At 34.5% G+C, this 16,821-nt stretch overlaps 1 protein-coding gene across 35 annotated transcripts in view; it reads right to left on the reverse strand.

The window, feature by feature from the left end:
* Window positions 1-495: 495 nt before the first annotated feature.
* LOC145524092 (platelet glycoprotein 4) overlaps window positions 496-16,821 on the reverse strand; it is a 210,929-nt gene continuing 194,603 nt past the window's right edge. For 19 of the 35 annotated variants that reach the window (XM_081535638.1, XM_081535634.1, XM_081535636.1 and 16 more), the window contains 9 exons: window positions 16,040-16,131; window positions 14,034-14,080; window positions 9,696-9,765; window positions 8,452-8,639; window positions 7,326-7,444; window positions 6,349-6,422; window positions 5,433-5,487; window positions 4,430-4,594; window positions 496-1,426 (listed from right to left, as the gene is read on the reverse strand). In XM_081535638.1, coding sequence (XP_081391764.1) covers window positions 4,430-4,594; window positions 5,433-5,487; window positions 6,349-6,422; window positions 7,326-7,444; window positions 8,452-8,639; window positions 9,696-9,765; window positions 14,034-14,080; window positions 16,040-16,131 — 810 coding nt within the window. In that variant the 3' untranslated portion in view covers window positions 496-1,426. Of the gene's footprint in view, window positions 1,427-4,429; window positions 4,595-5,428; window positions 5,488-6,348; window positions 6,423-7,325; window positions 7,445-8,451; window positions 8,640-9,695; window positions 9,766-14,033; window positions 14,081-16,039; window positions 16,132-16,821 lie in introns of all 35 variants that reach the window. The other 16 variants (XR_014067166.1, XR_014067164.1, XR_014067167.1 and 13 more) reach the window with 1 other exon arrangement.

Raw genomic sequence — 16,821 nt, forward strand, 5'->3', positions numbered from 1 at the left:
TCCAAACTGGTGGTATCTTGGTTTGCAGTTTTTGGTATTTATTTACCCTGGCAACTGACATGACAAGATTATTCCTGATTTTAGTATTGAAACAAACCAGTTACTAATAATTTATCCTATAAAATACAAGGCAGAATGTGGTCCATCCTCCCCTTCTATGGGGAGCCTTTTTAGGAGAACTCGTCTCTGCCGTAAGTGAACCTCTGCTTGAGAAAGCAGGACTACCTAGCAATACATCTTCTAGTAAAAAGGATAGGTCTTTCATAATCTAGAATTTAAGTTCTGCACCTTTAAAGCATGACCAACCATCTTTTTATTTCCTTATCCCCCAACTGGCTCAAAAATTAGATAAGGAAAAAGTTGTAAAGATTGAATTTAGAAATAATATTTCAAAAGGAAATATTAGATTCATACAGAAACAAAAATTTAGATAGAACAATTAGAAAACTAGAGTAAATGTTTTGTGACACAATAGGAACTAGATAAAGTACAAGATTTTAAGGAGTATCTTTTAATGTTCAAAACCAGTCTTTCTGAGGTGACAACGAAAGCAAGAAATTTTACAACAAATAACTATGAATGTACATTCTACAGCTAGTAATCTTCCACACAATAATTTCTGTATTATCATTTACATCTCTTAGTACTAGTACAGCATTCTGAAGTTGCCAAGCAAAAGTTGTATGCAACTGAGTAGAAAGATGAAAATTTGCTCAGATTTCCAGAAGAGCTATAGAACATGGAAGACAGTAAAGTTCTCAAACATGTCCAAATGCATAACCATTGACGAAAATATAAGCCCATATTGTTATAAATACCATGGCTATAATGCCTTGCTGATGCTGTACAAAGGATTCCATAGAGAAAAAGCTTGAGTAATGTATAATAAATGGTTCATAGGCCAGTCATTTAGTTTCCATTCTCAAATATCTTTCAAAATAGTTACTCTTCAGAGGCAATGTACTGACAGTACTGGGGTCTGTGTTTTACAGGGACTCTGATGAGGGTAGTGATGTTTTCCTTTCGATGAGGAAGACTAGTGTTCAGGGTCCAGGATTTGTGTAGAATGACCATCTCTGTGCTGAATTTAGCATTGGGAATAAATCAGTGAATCAGTACCAAGTAAAAATAAGTGGATCATGCTCAAGCCACATCTGTAGAAACTGAAGTGCATTCCATTGTGAACATGTTTAATTTTTAAAAGTGCTGGTTTTTTTTCGAAGTGTGGATTTTAATGATGTCTTAATAATCCTTTTGAGATGTGCTGCAGCTTATGGGGGCCAGTTGTGGGGGAGTGTCACCAGTTCTTGAACTGTAAGATAAGGTGTGTTTTGCAAAAATAAAGCATAAAAATCTTGACTTTTGTAAGGTGATATTAAGAAAGGTCCTGACATAGCTGGTGCATAAATGTAGAGACTTTTGCTTCCTGGAAACAAGAAAGATAAGGTACATATCAGAAATTCATGGAAAAATAGTTATGACTCAAATTCTACATATTAAAGATGTTATATTTTTCTAGAAATCAGCCCAGTTTCTCCAGCTGTAGAGAAAATTTCTCTGATGTACTTCATGGATAAGACAGTTATTTTCCCATTCCAGGGTTCATGGAAGGCTCCTTCCCAGCTCTCAGGAGCTGCACACAGTCAGATGAGGAGGGTCACTCATTAAATCTGCTCTGCATGAGCATTTCCACTCTTTGCTGTCCCTTCAGACCATCCTCCATTTAGTGGTGTATGTACTGCTACTTTTGAAAAGACTGTTGGCTTATTCTCTTTGTGATCCATTGAATAAATCCACACCTTCACTCTCCCATCTTTACTTTATTCCCTCTGTACAGCGTCTCCTTATTTTTCAGTTGTTTATAAATCTTCCCAAAGGCATAATTAATTACAATATTCAACATGAGGCTTGTTTAAGGAAATCTATGTCTGTGATTCTTCTAAATCTAGTAAATCAAGTAATCAACCTAGAAAAAATTTCTTCCCTATTTGTAAAAAAAAAAAAGACATGCTGTTGTATAAAGAGCAGTTAATTTCCCTGTAACAGTCAGAGTTTACACCAAACCAATATACTTGTTGATAAAGACACTCTGGAAAGTTTTCAGTCTTTTACTTTCAGCTGCATAGCTGTGCTGAATCGCTCAGTTGTGTGCAACTCATTGTGACCGCATAGACTCTAGCCCTCCAGGCTCCTCTGTCCATGGAGATTCTCCAGGCAAGAATACTGAAGTGGATTGCCATGTCCTCCTCCAGGGGATCTTCCCAACCCAGGAATCAAATCAGAGTCTCCTGCACTACAGGCGGATTCTTTACCTGCTGAGGTATCAGGGAAGCCCAAGCTATATAGAGACCCAAAATGTTGGATATTCAGGGCTCATTAACTACTGATGAAATAGGCTATGTAATTTTGATAGAGAATAATACCAAAAATTTTACAACTACTATACTTCATTATTTTGAAAAGCTTATTTTCCCACTAGAACAAGTTTTTTGAAGGTAATGCCGTATTTCCTTTATTATAACATGACTGTATTAGCATTTTGAATACATGCTGTCCAAATAGACTGTAGGCAGAATTGTTGTCTCCTTTTTAGGAAATACATATAGGCAGAAAGCATCGGAACAAAAGATCGAGTTGCCTTCCTCAGTCTAAGCTTTCAGTCTCACGAACACACAAAAAAATTGGTCCAAAAAGACCAGTTTGGTTTTTAAATCTTCAATGTAACTGATTCACACTTTGACAAGAGTTTTATACTGTTGAAATTTAGTTTTCTGTAATATCGCCAAAAAACAGAATGGATGCTGATAGATCCATGGCTACTGGAAACTCATAAATTTTTAATGGGGATTAGCTATGAAATCCATGTAAAATAGCATGATTTGAGCACAGTAAGGTCAATAATTGTCAGTGGCAGCTCCAGAATTTCTATGCGGGGCAGCTTACTGTCAGCAATCTGATTGAAAGTGGAATAAGAAGACTTGTTTTAAAATTGTGATTTGTTTTCTTCAGAGCAAGTTGCTGATGTTGTTGTTCAGTTGATAAGTTATGTCTGACTCTGCGACCCCATGAACTGGAGCATGCCAGGCTACCCTGCGCTTCACTATCTCCCTGAATTTGCTCAAACTCATGTCCATTGAATCAGTGATGCCATCTAGCCATCTCATCCTCCGTCACCCTCTTTTCTTCATTCCTTCAATATTTTCCAGTGAGTCAGCTCTTCGCATCAGGTGGCCAAAGTATTGGAGCTTCAGCATCAGTCCTTGCTTTAATTTAAATTCCAATTTTTTTTTTTCTTGTTCTTCTTCTGGGCTTCCCTGGTGGCTTAGATGGTAAAGAATCTGCCTGCAATGCAGGAGACCCGGGTTCAATCCCTGGGTCAGGAAGGTCCTTTGGAGAAGGGAATGGCAACCCATTCCAGTATTCTTGCCTGGAGAATTCCATGGACAGAGGAGCCTGGTGAGCTACAGTTCATGAGGTGGAAAATGGTAGGACACTACCAAGTGACTTTCACTTCATTTTTTTTCTTTGATATCCCAGGGAAGGAATGGTGGATGGACCCAATGGGTTAGTGGAGAATCCACTCCCCTCAGGCCATACCAGTGCCACCTATGATTATTAAAGAAAGGCTTCCATTTAGAGAAAATAGGGTCTGGCATATACTCTTCTATGTACAAGGGGACACAGGTACTAATATTTAAAACACAGAGGCCTGAACCACTTCTTCAGTTTTGCTAAAACTCACCCATCCATATTTATCTGATTTTTCCTTTACACTCTAATTACTTGGTTTTAGTGAGTTCAACATTATCTTTATTCTATTTTCTCGTACTCTTGTATTTAATTCTAGCTTCTGAATTATAATCATTCATCAGGGCTTCCACATGGAACATCTAGGGTGCATGTCGTGATTTTGGACAGCATGTCTATATGCAGCAGCTCTGTTTTTATATTAATATGCTATTTGCATTTAAAAATAGCATATTTTTATCTGATTTTATTGCTTCCATTTATTGACTCTTTAATTCTCATTACTTTATAGCTTATCTAGTATAAATTTCAGTCTCCCCAAATACCTGCCATTTTCAGTTTCACACATTTCCTAGTCAGATACTTGTGATTTTTTAAAATAACTATCTAGAAATAATTAAGAAATAAAAATTGAGTACATGTATAGCTTTTGTGCAGCATTCTAAATTTTCAAAGGTGACACCTTCACAGTTACCCCATTTCCTCCAGAAATATAGTGATCTATTTAATATTGATAAGCCTAAGTATCATTCAGTCTTCATTTTAACTTACATTAAAAAATGATAGTTGACTAGACATGTTCATTAATATTTGTATCCTAGTTTACAACTGTTTTGATAAAATGAAAACTAGTAATATTTAATGCTACTGAAGCCATATATGGTTTCTCTAATATACTTACTTAATTTACTCTCTTTGATCTGCATGCACAGTATGAAATCATAAAAGCGATAAACATCACCACACCAACACTGAGCAAGACGATTTCTACCAGGCCAAGGAGGTTTATTTTCCCAGTCACTTGATTTCTGAACATTTCTGCCTTCTCATCACCAATGGTACCAGTCTGTAATCAAGTCAGTAAATAGCGTTATTTGAGTAGATTTGAGAGCAGAACACTCAAAACTCTCCACTTATGTGTATTACTTTTATAGAAACAGCACACGGATGTTAGTCATCTTTATCTGCAAGACAAGCCTGTTGGAATTCTCTTTGCATGTCAAAGAAGACAGTAAATGCCCAGGTAGAATATTCAGAGAGATATAATATTCATCCCTTTAAACACATTATCTAGTGTTATTCAATATACTGATTTCATTGATCAGTATAGCAGTCTTATTGAAATATTCTCCAGTTTCCCAAAGGTTACTTCTTAGTGACAGAGGGAAATGGCAAAGCTCAACTGTTTCTATATGATTATGCAATGCATTTCGTAATTCTGTGGTTTGTCCGTTTCATGATTTATACTAAAAATATCTTGTCAGGCACTAGATAGACTGCCTACATCTACTCTAATTTGGCCATTATAAGCTTGGGTGGCTTTTGTTAGCACTACAAGGGTCATATTGAGTTATATGGAGTTTAATATGTTCATGACTCTTTCCTAACACATGCACTATGACAAGAAAAATTATCTAATAAATGCATTATGAAGTATTTTTATTTTCATAAAAGTTAGACTAAAGTCTAACATAATCCTGATACTTCTGTATGACTTGGTATTAAAAAATAATCAGTTATATAATTAATAATATATAAACTCACCCATAGATACAATGGAAAGACAAGTTCAAATACTGTATATATATATATATATATATATATTTAATTTTCAAACATCAAAAACTTTTTCTGTATATTAAGAAGCTTACTGTTTCTAGTGACTAATAGATAAAAATACTAACCTCATTAAGCCAAAGAATAGGCACAATATAGTTGTGCTGCAGATTCTTTAATGCTCTGTAATAAACATTGAAAATAAGAATGAAAATATATACTAATATGCTATACACATATGACAGATATTAGTAATTACTAGTGAAAATAAATATTCAGAAATTAGTTGCTTTTACAACTTGGTTATTTGCTTTGTTTTCCCTGTAATGAAGCATTTAAATTTTAATATTGCTGTTTCTCGGACATCTTTCCTGCATACAAATATTTTTAATACAGATTTTTAAAAATCTTTATTTTTGGCTGCACTGGGTCTTCGTTGCCGTACATGGGCCTTCTCCGGTTGCGGCAAGCAGGGGCTACTCTGTGGTTGCTGTGCATGGGCTTCTCCTTGGAGTGGCTCCTCTTGTTGCGGAGCACAGGCTTCAGTAGTTGCTGCATACGGGCTCAGTAGTTGCGGTGCGGGGGGTTAGTTTTCCAGAGGCGTGTGGGATCTTCCCGAACCAGCTATCAAACCAGTGTCCCTTGCAGTGCAAGGTGGACTCTTAAGCACTGAACTATAGGAAAGCCGTCTAATACAGGTTTTTTAATTAGAATGACTTTTTCTAAGTATGTGTTTTCCCTTTCAACAAATTATACCCAGGAAACTAAAATGTGAATGCTGAAACTATTGTCATAAAAATATTTGGAGAGTTAGCAAAGAGAGAAATACCAGAAATACTCATTCCAAAATATGGGTAAGTACCATTTCACTACACATTAGATGTAATTCTAAATTACAAATGACAGTTATAAGCATTTAATACTTATTTAATTACACTAAGCCAAACAGAAGTTGAAATTTTATTTCCATCTCCTTTGATAGATATATCCGCATCTTACAAGAAAATTTGAAAAATCAAAATGAAACTTGTTTAAGAAACTCACTCAATTTTTTTTGCTGGCTTGACCAGTATGTTGATCTGCAGCCGTTTTGCAAACCGTAAAGTAAATCCAGTTATCTAAAAAGAGAACAAGCTAATTACCAACTTATTTTAAAAACATTCTTTTATAATATCCAGACCTTATTTTTGTTATGTAGAGCCTAAGGTGAAAGTGTACTACTTGAAACCTGAAAATTAGTTATTTATTAATTGGACTTAATCGGACATATTAAATATTACATATATAACTCTCCATAATTACATTTTATGAGTATATGCATTTGTGTACACAGATATATCCTATCTAACCTAATGTCAAGGTTTAGTTAGATTTGTGATGTTTACTTGAATTGGTTTTGGGGAATTAGTAACGACAACAGTAGTGAAATCTAAAACTCATTTCACAAAATATATCCTGGAATTTAAATATGTATTCAGTCAGCATCCATGTATCATCAGTATAATTATAATGCTACTTTTGTCATCATTTAAACTAAAATATGACTACTAAAGTCCTGACATTTCATTTATCTGTTGAAAAGGGGAATATTAATATAAATGAAAAATTGAAACTTAAACTGTAGGGAACTTAATAGATATTTCTTGACACTAATAAATATATTTGATCTTGCCTCAAATGCATGTATACCCATAAATTTTTTAATCCCTCATAATCTACAGGGTCCCTTCATATAAGCAATATTTGCAGTTAAGTATAAAGTACATTTGAAAGAGTAACATATAAAACTATTTTAATCCAAATAGAATGATTTTCATTATTCCTGACCTTTGCTGAAAAACTAAAATTATCTTGACATTTCATAAGCAACAACAGGAAGAAATCACTATAATTTTCCTTGAAGTAAAAGTAAGTAATTTATTAAGAATGTGATAAATACATGTGACTAAATGTGATAGAAGATAATTTAATTTTTTCTTCATGTTTAAAAAACAAATCTGATCAATAAAGTATTTGCTTACAGGTTCAACGTCTAAGTACGTGCTATGTTCTTCTTCATTTGGACTTAAGCCTTCAATAGGTTGTGCAAGTTCAGGAGTTCCATGTAGAAAATGAGGAAGTGAAATGTACACAGGTTTTCCTGAAAGCAAGTTTTAAGAGACAAAATCATTTTCCTCATTTCATATACCACTTAGGAAAGCTTTCCTTGAAAACAAAGCTTTTTAATTTAAAAAAAGAAATGCAAATTTGGCTTTGACATATAATCAGGGGATGAGAGTGAGGGAAAATTATTGTATCTGATCACTTTTGGACAAAAATAAAATATAAACTTCTACATCATCCTACTAACTATTTAGTTAATGTATGTTGTTCATCCTTTAGGTGTTTATTTTCCATATGTAAAGCTTAGCTACTGAACACAAAGTTACAACCATATACTTTCATGTTTCAGGCTGTAAAGTGTCTTTGGACTGAGAATTTATTTAAAGAGGCTTTTCTTTCTTTATCCTCACCCACTCCAACATGAAGAAGGTAAGCAAAATAAGATAGACTCCAGATGCCATGTTTGAATCAATTTTTGTTTCAGAGACATCCTAAAATATAATTATTTGATTTACGGATTCTAGGGTAGAAGAAGAAAAATGTCAGATGGACAAGTTGGGATGCTCTAAGTATTCTGCAAACTATTTTTACCCTAAATCTAAAAGGAGCACAGCCATTCTGCACAGCAAAAGAAACAGTCAGTAATGAAGAGGTTACATGTGGGTAGGAGAAAATACTTTCAAAACAAGTATCCCATAAGTGATTAACATCCAAAATATACAAGAATTCATACAACTCAAAAAAGTAAATAACCCAATTTAAAAACGAGCAAAAGACTTAAAGAGACATTTTCCAAGTAGCATGGGAAGTATCAATAAGCATGATTATACCTAATAAAAACTAAGTTTTGCAACACGAAAACAACTGAGACCCTGAAAGCAAGACAAACATCAAAACAAAAATATCCTACCATCACTCTTACTTTCTGCCCTTATTGCTTTCTCACTTTATATTTCTGGTGGAAAGGAATCCTGGGTGAAGTTTACATTTTAAAGAATAATGCAAATTATGCCATGTATTGTGGCATTGAGAACTTGTACTAACCTTCTTTGCATTTGCTAATGTCCAGCACACCATATAAGGTACAATTTTTTGAGATAATTTTTTCTGTGCAGAAACAGTGGTTGTCTGGATTTTGAAATGGAGATGCAAAAGCCAATGATGGAAGAATAAATCTATACACAGGGATTCCTTTCAGATTCATTTCAGCTCCAAACACAGCATAGATAGACCTGAATACAGATAAGAAAGAGCTTCATTCTGGGAACATGAACTTCATTGTGGAGATTTGTTTTTTCTTATATTTAAATTTATACTATATTGCTGCCTTAAATTAGAAAAATTAGATATAATCTTATTAGAATCCTTAATTTTTAGGAAAAAAACTTGCAAAATTTTAAGACACACTAGAACTTAATACTTGAGTGTGAGCTATTCTTATCTTTGTTTTCAAATGCTTCTGAGAATAATTTTTGTTTGTGAATTACCATGGAGTATTTACAATTAAGGCATTCCTCACAGTTTCCTTTATATTAAATATTTTCTAATCCCCAGATAACTTTTGAAGAAATGCTATTCTCTTCAATTTTATAAATAAGGAAAAAGATTCAGAGATATTATGCTTGCTTTACCAAATAGTGTTAAAAAACCAGGTGAGCATTCAAGGATATAGGTGTAGGCGCCAACGCCTGTGTGATAGTTACTGTGCCCCCGTCAATTAGAAAAGATGCTGTATTGTCAGTGGGGCACACGAACATACTTTTCTGATTGTGGTATCCTCCTCTTTACAAAGACTGGGCATGCCTTTCTAGACTTGACTGTTATCACTCTTACTGCTAATTTAGTAAAAGAATGAAAAAAGTAGTTCTTACTTAAAAATAACAAAAAGAAACTAATTTGCGTTATACACAGCATCCTTCTACATCAAATTTTAAAGACTCATAAATACATTTTGTGTGTGTGTGTGTGTGTGTGTGTGTGTGTATGTGTTGGTGGCTCAGTTGTGTCCAACTCTTTGCAACCCCATGGACTGTAGCCCACCATGGTCCTCTGTCCATGGTATTCTCTAAGCAAGAATACTGGAGTGGCTTGCCATTACCTTCTCCAGGGCATAAATACATCATGAATTTCACATTGTATTTCTTCTTAATATATCAGAAAAAACTCCCCTAAAAGTACTTTATTTTTCTCAGATAACATGATTATTAAGCATGAGTTTCTTGGTCTGTGTTTTATCACTTAGAGAAAGAATTCTGACTTGGAGAAATACATCATTGTCTTTTTCTTACCTGCAAATATCAGAGGAGAAAAATCGCAATATCCTTGTCTTCTCAACAAAAGGTGGAAATGAGGCTGCATCTGTTTAAAAACCAAACCAGTGGCAAGGGATTAGATGGAAAGAGTGCATCTTAGACAAATCTAGAAATCTTGATTCCAGCATGGTTAAGAGAAATGTAATGCAAACTGTACATATAAAATTAAAACATTTAAAGATGAAAAAAATGTATCAAGTATATGTTGTTTAACCCCATATATCAAAAATACCATCATTTTAACATATAAAAATTAACAAAAATCTGAAAATCCAGTGTTTATACTTATAGTATTTCAGTTTGTACTAGCTGCATTTCAAGTGCTGCTGAATTGTGACATGTGGCTAGCAGCTACCATATTCAATAAGACTATACTATACATACTCATTGGTATTCTGTTTCATATTAAATTTTCCCATTCCATCATAATAGATGAAAGTTTTTAAAAATGTCAAAATCACATTGTTAAAACTGTGATTTTATGTTTTTAAATCTTCCATCTATCAGTAGAGTAGCAATTTTTTAATCTTGAGATTCCTTTAAAACTCATTTTTGTAAATGTTGTTCATACTTTTAATAGTGATCCATTCACCTACCATTATGGCTGATCAATATTTTTTAAATCACTAGACAATTTCACACAAATGGTTGGAAAATGTACACATCAAACTAAAAAGGGCATTTTTTGAGCTTAGTAAATCTTTACTACGGTTGTGCTCCATAGTACACACTGGATGTAATAAAAAATAGCTAGATAATTCCTCCATTTGCTCCACAAATGAATATCACCAAACATGAGCCACCACTGAGTGTGTTTGTTCAAAACAGTAAGACCTATCCTTCAGTTATGAATACCACACTCTTTCTGGGAACTGCTCTGACCTTGTGATTTTATTACATTTCACTTATATTCTTGTGATAGGTGAAATATAACAGAGGATCTCAGTGAACCTCATAAAGACATTGAGAGAATGGGATACTGAAGATTAAGTTCCCCAAATAGGTCCCTGAATGGGCCTTGCCTACAACTGCTGTCCCAACACCTTAGCCATTCAAGGAAAAAAGTACATTGAAAATCTTTAAAAAATCATCTGAAATATCATTGAAGATTATGTTATAATGACATCAGTAACTACCAAGGGCCATGACCATAACATATGATACTAGCAGGGCTCTCTTTTATTAAAATACATTCAAATATAAATAAATATTTTCACTTTATGTCTTTAAACTTATGAAGAAAGGTAGAAGTAGTACTTCTAAATCATGATTTAAAAATCACCTTGCATCCATTTACATTTCATTAGTCTCTTTTTCTAGTACTGTGACCAAGAATCTCTTTCACAGGGCTTCCATCAGAGTCCCTGGTCCAGCCAATAAACCTTTGCTCCTAGTTTGTTTTACTGTTATTTTCTTCTTAGATACTTTTAATTTCATGCTTGATGTTATGTATATGGTACTGTCATTAATGAATCCTCTTATTACGTTTTAAAACTGCTCTATTTTGTTTTAGACTAAGATTTAAATATATTTTAAGCCCATAGAAAATAGTTTACTATTTAGGAGAGGCACAGTATATTTCTCTCTTAAGGACTGAAGTGTATACTTATGAAATTAAAGTTAGTGGTATTGGGACATTTGACTATTTGCAGAAATGAACTACTTGGAAATGATTTCTTCACCCATCACCATGACTCAAAGTGCTGCAAAGCAAATTCAGCGGTGGTTTTACTGTTTTGTTTTGTTTTTTTAGCAGAATGTAAACAAAATTAAGTAAACCTGTAAAACTCAGCAATACCTTTGTGAAAATGAATGTTCTCTATGTTTCCTTCTTATTTTCTATCTTTTATATACTTTATGTATAACATTTTTTTCTTCATTGTGTTACATTCTTCTCAAGTATTCCTTATCGACTTTACACACAGTATTCTGCTTCTGCTTCTTAGTAGCTGAAAGATCACCTTTGATTTTAAATACCTAATGGTATTTATTTCTTTATTCCCATTACTTTTTAAAATTTTAATACTTAATAGGCATATGTGTACTTTGCTTTTCTTGAAGGAGAATAATAAACTGGATCTATCACACTCTGAATCTAAAGTCCTAGTACCTTCTTTCTTCCCAGCTCTAATTCACAATGTTATTTTTGCATACATTTTTCATGGATAGTACAGATGCAACTGTGTTTCATTGTTGTTGTTTTCTTTCTCATTTTGATCATCTCATTCAAAATCTGTGTTCAGCCTTGAACTTCTCTGATTCTGCCTCATATTGAAACCTCCACTTGGACACAAGTTTTACTTTTGTATTTATCTTGATTTTTTAATTCTTTAAGTTTTAAACCATTCAGTTCAGTTTTGTCTGACTCTTTGTGATCCCATGGACTGCAGCATGCCAGACTTCCCTGTCCATCACCAACTCCCAGAGCTTCCCCAAACTTGTGTCCATCAAGTTGGTGATGCCATCCAACCATCTCATCCTTGGCCGTCCGCTTCTCCTCCTTCCTTCAAACTTTCCCAGTATCAGGATCTTTTCTAAGGAGCCAGTTCTTTGCATCAGGTGGTCAAAGTATTGGAGTTTCATCTTCAGCATCAGCCCTTCCAATGAATATTCAGGACTGATTTCCCTTAGGATTGACCGGTTTGATCTCCTTGCAGTCCATGGGGCTCTCAAAAAGAGTCTACTCCGACACCACAGTTCAAAAGTATCAATTCTGCTCTCAGCTTTGTTTATGGTCCAACTCTCACATCCATACATGACTAATGGAAAAACCATACGTTTGACTAGATGGACCTTTGTTGGCAAAGTAATGTCTCTGCTTTTTAATATGCTGTCTAGGTTTGTCATAGCTTATATAGTATTTCCAAAACATGCAAAAAGTAACTCAGTTCAGTTCAGTTCAGTCACTCAGTTGTGTCCAACTCTTTGCGACCCCATGAATTGCAGCATGCCAGGCCTCTCTGTCCATCACCAACTCCCGGAGTCTACCCAAACCCATGTCCATCGAGTCGGTGATGCTATCCAACCATCTCATCCTCTGTCGTCCCCTTCTCCTCCCGCTCCCAATCCTACCCAGCATTAGGGTCTTTTCCAATGAGTCAACTCTTCGCATGAGGTGGCCAAAGTATTGGAGTTTCAGCTTCAACATCAGTCCTTACAATGAACACCCAGGGTTGATCTCTTTTAGGATGGATTGACTGGATCTCCTTGCAGTCCAAGGGATTCTCAAGAGTCTTCTCCAACACCACAGTTCAAAAGCATCAATTCTTCGGCGCTCAGCTTTCTTCACCGTCCAACTCTCACATCCATACATGACCACTGGAAAAACCATAGCCTTGACTAGATGGACTTTTGTTGGCAAAGTAATGTCTCTGCTTTTAAATATGCTATCTAGGTTGGCCATAACCTTCCTTCCAAGGAGTAAGCGTCTTTTAATTTCATGGCTGCAATCACCATCAGCAGTGATTTTGGAGCCCAAAAAAATAAAGTCTGACACTGTTTCCACTGTTTCCCCATCTATTTCCCATGAAGTGAGGGGACCAGATGCCATCATCTTAGTGTTCTGAACATTGAGCTTCAAGCCAACTTTTTCACTCTCCTCTTTCACCTTCATCAAGAGGCTCTTTAGTTCTTCACTTTCTGCCATAAGGGTGGTGTCATCCGCATGTCTGAGGTTATTGATATTTCTCTCGGCAATCTTGATTCCAGCTTGTGTTTCTTCCAGCCCAGCGTTTCTCATGATGTACTCTGCATATAAGTTAAATAAGCAGGGTGACAATATACAGCCTTGACGTACTCCTTTTCCTATTTGGAACCAGTCTGTTGTTACATGTCTAGTTCTAACTGTTGCTTCCTGACCTGCATACAGGTTTCTCAAGAGACAGATCAGATGGTCTGGTATTCCCATCTCTTTCAGAATTTTCCACAGTTTATTGTGATCCACACTTTATTGACTATGCCAAAGCCTTTGACTGTGTGGATCACAAACAGTAACTACTACTCTAAAATATTCTACCCCCTTACTTCTGTGGCCAGGAAGGGAGTTCACTTAAGTAAAGCTTTTACGAAGCAAAAATTTCCCAAGGAATACAATAAAGGCTCATCTTCAATGGTTAATCTTCAGAAATCCCATCACATTAGACTTACATTTAATAAGCCTATATATAAGTATAGAGACTCTGAATTATGTTGTATGGATACAAAGATAAGTAAATGCATATCCTCAACCCCCAGAATATTGTAGATATAATGGAGGATTTGTGGGAGAAAGAAGGTGGTTTCATTGTGATATTACCACAAAAGAGATGTCCTTACCTGTACCATTAATCAGGTCACAATAACTTGACCAATAGGAGAGATTCCTTGGGAATTAAAAAAAGAAAAAGAAAATGATCAGTGTCATTTCAGGAGCAACTTCTCACATTATATTGTCTACTATGAGTCAGTATTTCTGCAAAAATAATAATTGATGAGATGTGACAGGTACTAAGTTTAATAAATGTTCTAAGTCATTTGGTCCATGTATTGTTTGAAGCCGGCATCTTGTTGAGATAAAGGAAGTGCTTGATACCACTAAGTAGCTAGATTATAAAATAAAAGCTGCCAAAATTTGGTAGTTAGGAACAACTTGGAAAAGATAAAGTTCGGCAAAAAGAAAACTGAAAAACACATATCAGACATTTAGATATCTACTTCAATAAAGTTTTTGTTTTTGTTCCAATGGGAGAAGTGGAGTATTTCATATTATGTTGAAGTGTCCAGCTGAGTAGGAGGAAGATACTAAATGGTTAACTGATATAAACTCATTATGAGAGAAAAGAGTAGAATGTGGAGGAGGAAAGAGATGTTTGATTAATAGAGATTTAGAAACATGTAGAAAATCAATTTATACTTTTCCTCTCAACTCTTGCATGAGCTGGCATTAAAGTAGGATGAAGTTTATTAATTTATATTCTGGTATCTACATAAAATATATATGTGTGTGTATATTTATATATGGAAATAATGAAAACAACAGTAGTGATAGTTTCTCTGCATACTCAACCACTTTTTGGTGATGGAAAAATGGTTTTTTCACTCTAACATACCATCCAGTAAGATGTCAAGGCAAGCTATGCTTCTTTTTTAAACAGAATAAGCTGTCAGTCATGCTCAGTCAGTTAAGTTAACCTTATAATCTTAAATAAAATTCTTACTACAATTTGGAGCATTTAGTAACTCTCCTCAAAAACTCTGGTAATATTGAAATGGAAGGAATTCTCACTTTCCTCAATATACAGAGATGTGATTTCCCTAAAACGAACATTTAGAAGTGTTTGCTTTCCTCCATTAGAATTTTCAAAATGATACATGACTATGAACTCTGTAGATGAAAAGTCTACATGAGCGAGTATTTAACTGTTTTAGGCAATTTCTAGGTACAAACTCAGTGTGAAGTAATGGTTACTTAATCATAACAATATTTCATCTCTTTTGATTTTGATAACTTTATTCTTTGTCAGGAATTACGGATCATAAACTCTAATTTCAACTTTGAGGAGAAAAGTTTTTTTCCGCCTGATGTTTATTGGACTTCTCTGTATTTTAGACATATGACAGATTAGGTATACTCCACATAAACAGGCAGGAACTTGGGACAAGTAGGAAATCATGGCTATGTGAACATATCTCATTCTACTACTACTTCATAGGAGATGTACACTTTATTTTCAGGTTTAATATGTTAGTTTTGGAACAGGAAATAATAATTCCATTTTTTGCATTGATAATGGTTTAAAAAGCTGAATTATCAATATAGAAAATTATTTCAGGAAAATTTTGATGGGGCAAGTCATGAAAATGTTCGCATGGATTCATTAAACTTTCATCTTTATAGGTACATTTAATCATCTCCCTGGAATGAATGATGTTTTTTGACATGCTCTGTTAAAAAAGAAACAGTAAGATGTCTATATTCCTACTTGCAAGATGATGAGTTGATATATTGATTTTCCTCATTTTCATTTGCATTTATGTCATTGTTGGGTGTATGATAATACCGGTTATGCAGCAGAGATGGAAGTAGTCCCTTTAGATTTCTTTATGTAAGAGAACTTGTTCATAAACGTGAACCCTCCAGTGGGGCTGAACTCAGCAAATTGCACTAGTGTGACCAGTCATCACAACTAAAGGATTAATGCCTGGTAGACCTAGGGAGTTTCTAGGGCCAAATTACAAACAGCTCTGTTCCACAGGTGGTACCTGTGCCTTACCAGCTGGTAAATAAGTTTCTTGCCTGCCTTAGAGTATCCTAGTGACACACAATTTGCATGGATACTTACTTTTTGCCTTTGTATGTGTCAATTATGGCAACTTTGCTTATGTCGTCCTTTCCATTGAAAACTTTGTAAACTCCATCTGCAGTATTATTGTACTGAAGAGATACAAGAAAAAATTACTTCTACAACAAACCATACTTTCCAAGTTATTAAATATGTAATTAACTCACATTTACAGTGGTTGTTAATAATTATTTTACATGATTTTAAATATATATGCAATAGTTTCAAAATTATTGGTCTTTAATATTTTAAAAAGACAGAATACAAAAAGTGACTAAAAGTAAGTGCTAGATGCTGAGACAGAGTATGGTAACAAATGCCAAAGCTGTGATGATCCAATTCTAGCACTCTTTGTTGTATTTAATCCAAAAAGGCCATTTTGATCACTACTCCTGATATATTGAGGTGAGGGGAGAGTGAACAAAACCTATGAGAAAAGTGACCGATTTCTAGACATTGTCTCAATGTTATGATCTCTAATAAGTAGTTACTAAGATGAGGTGCACAAAATTAAAAACAGAATTAGCCAAGGAAAGAAATAAGAATATGTGAGTGAAATAATAGTAACTGAATTTTTCGCCCTTAAGGCTTTCTGTATTAATATTTGATTGATATATGGACTTGCAACCATAAAAACCATCTAAAGGAAAATAACAACAATCAACTGCAAAATATAATTAATATCTCATATAGTGCCAGATGGAATCACAGTAAAATTTTCAATGCAATAGTCACCTTGTCCTATTTGTAATTCAGAACATTCTGCTATAACTAAATACATC

The sequence above is a fragment of the Giraffa tippelskirchi genome, chromosome 10, assembly GCF_054371585.1.
Source record: "Giraffa tippelskirchi isolate mGirTip1 chromosome 10, T2T-mGirTip1v1.2.pri, whole genome shotgun sequence".
NCBI lineage: Eukaryota > Metazoa > Chordata > Mammalia > Artiodactyla > Giraffidae > Giraffa > Giraffa tippelskirchi.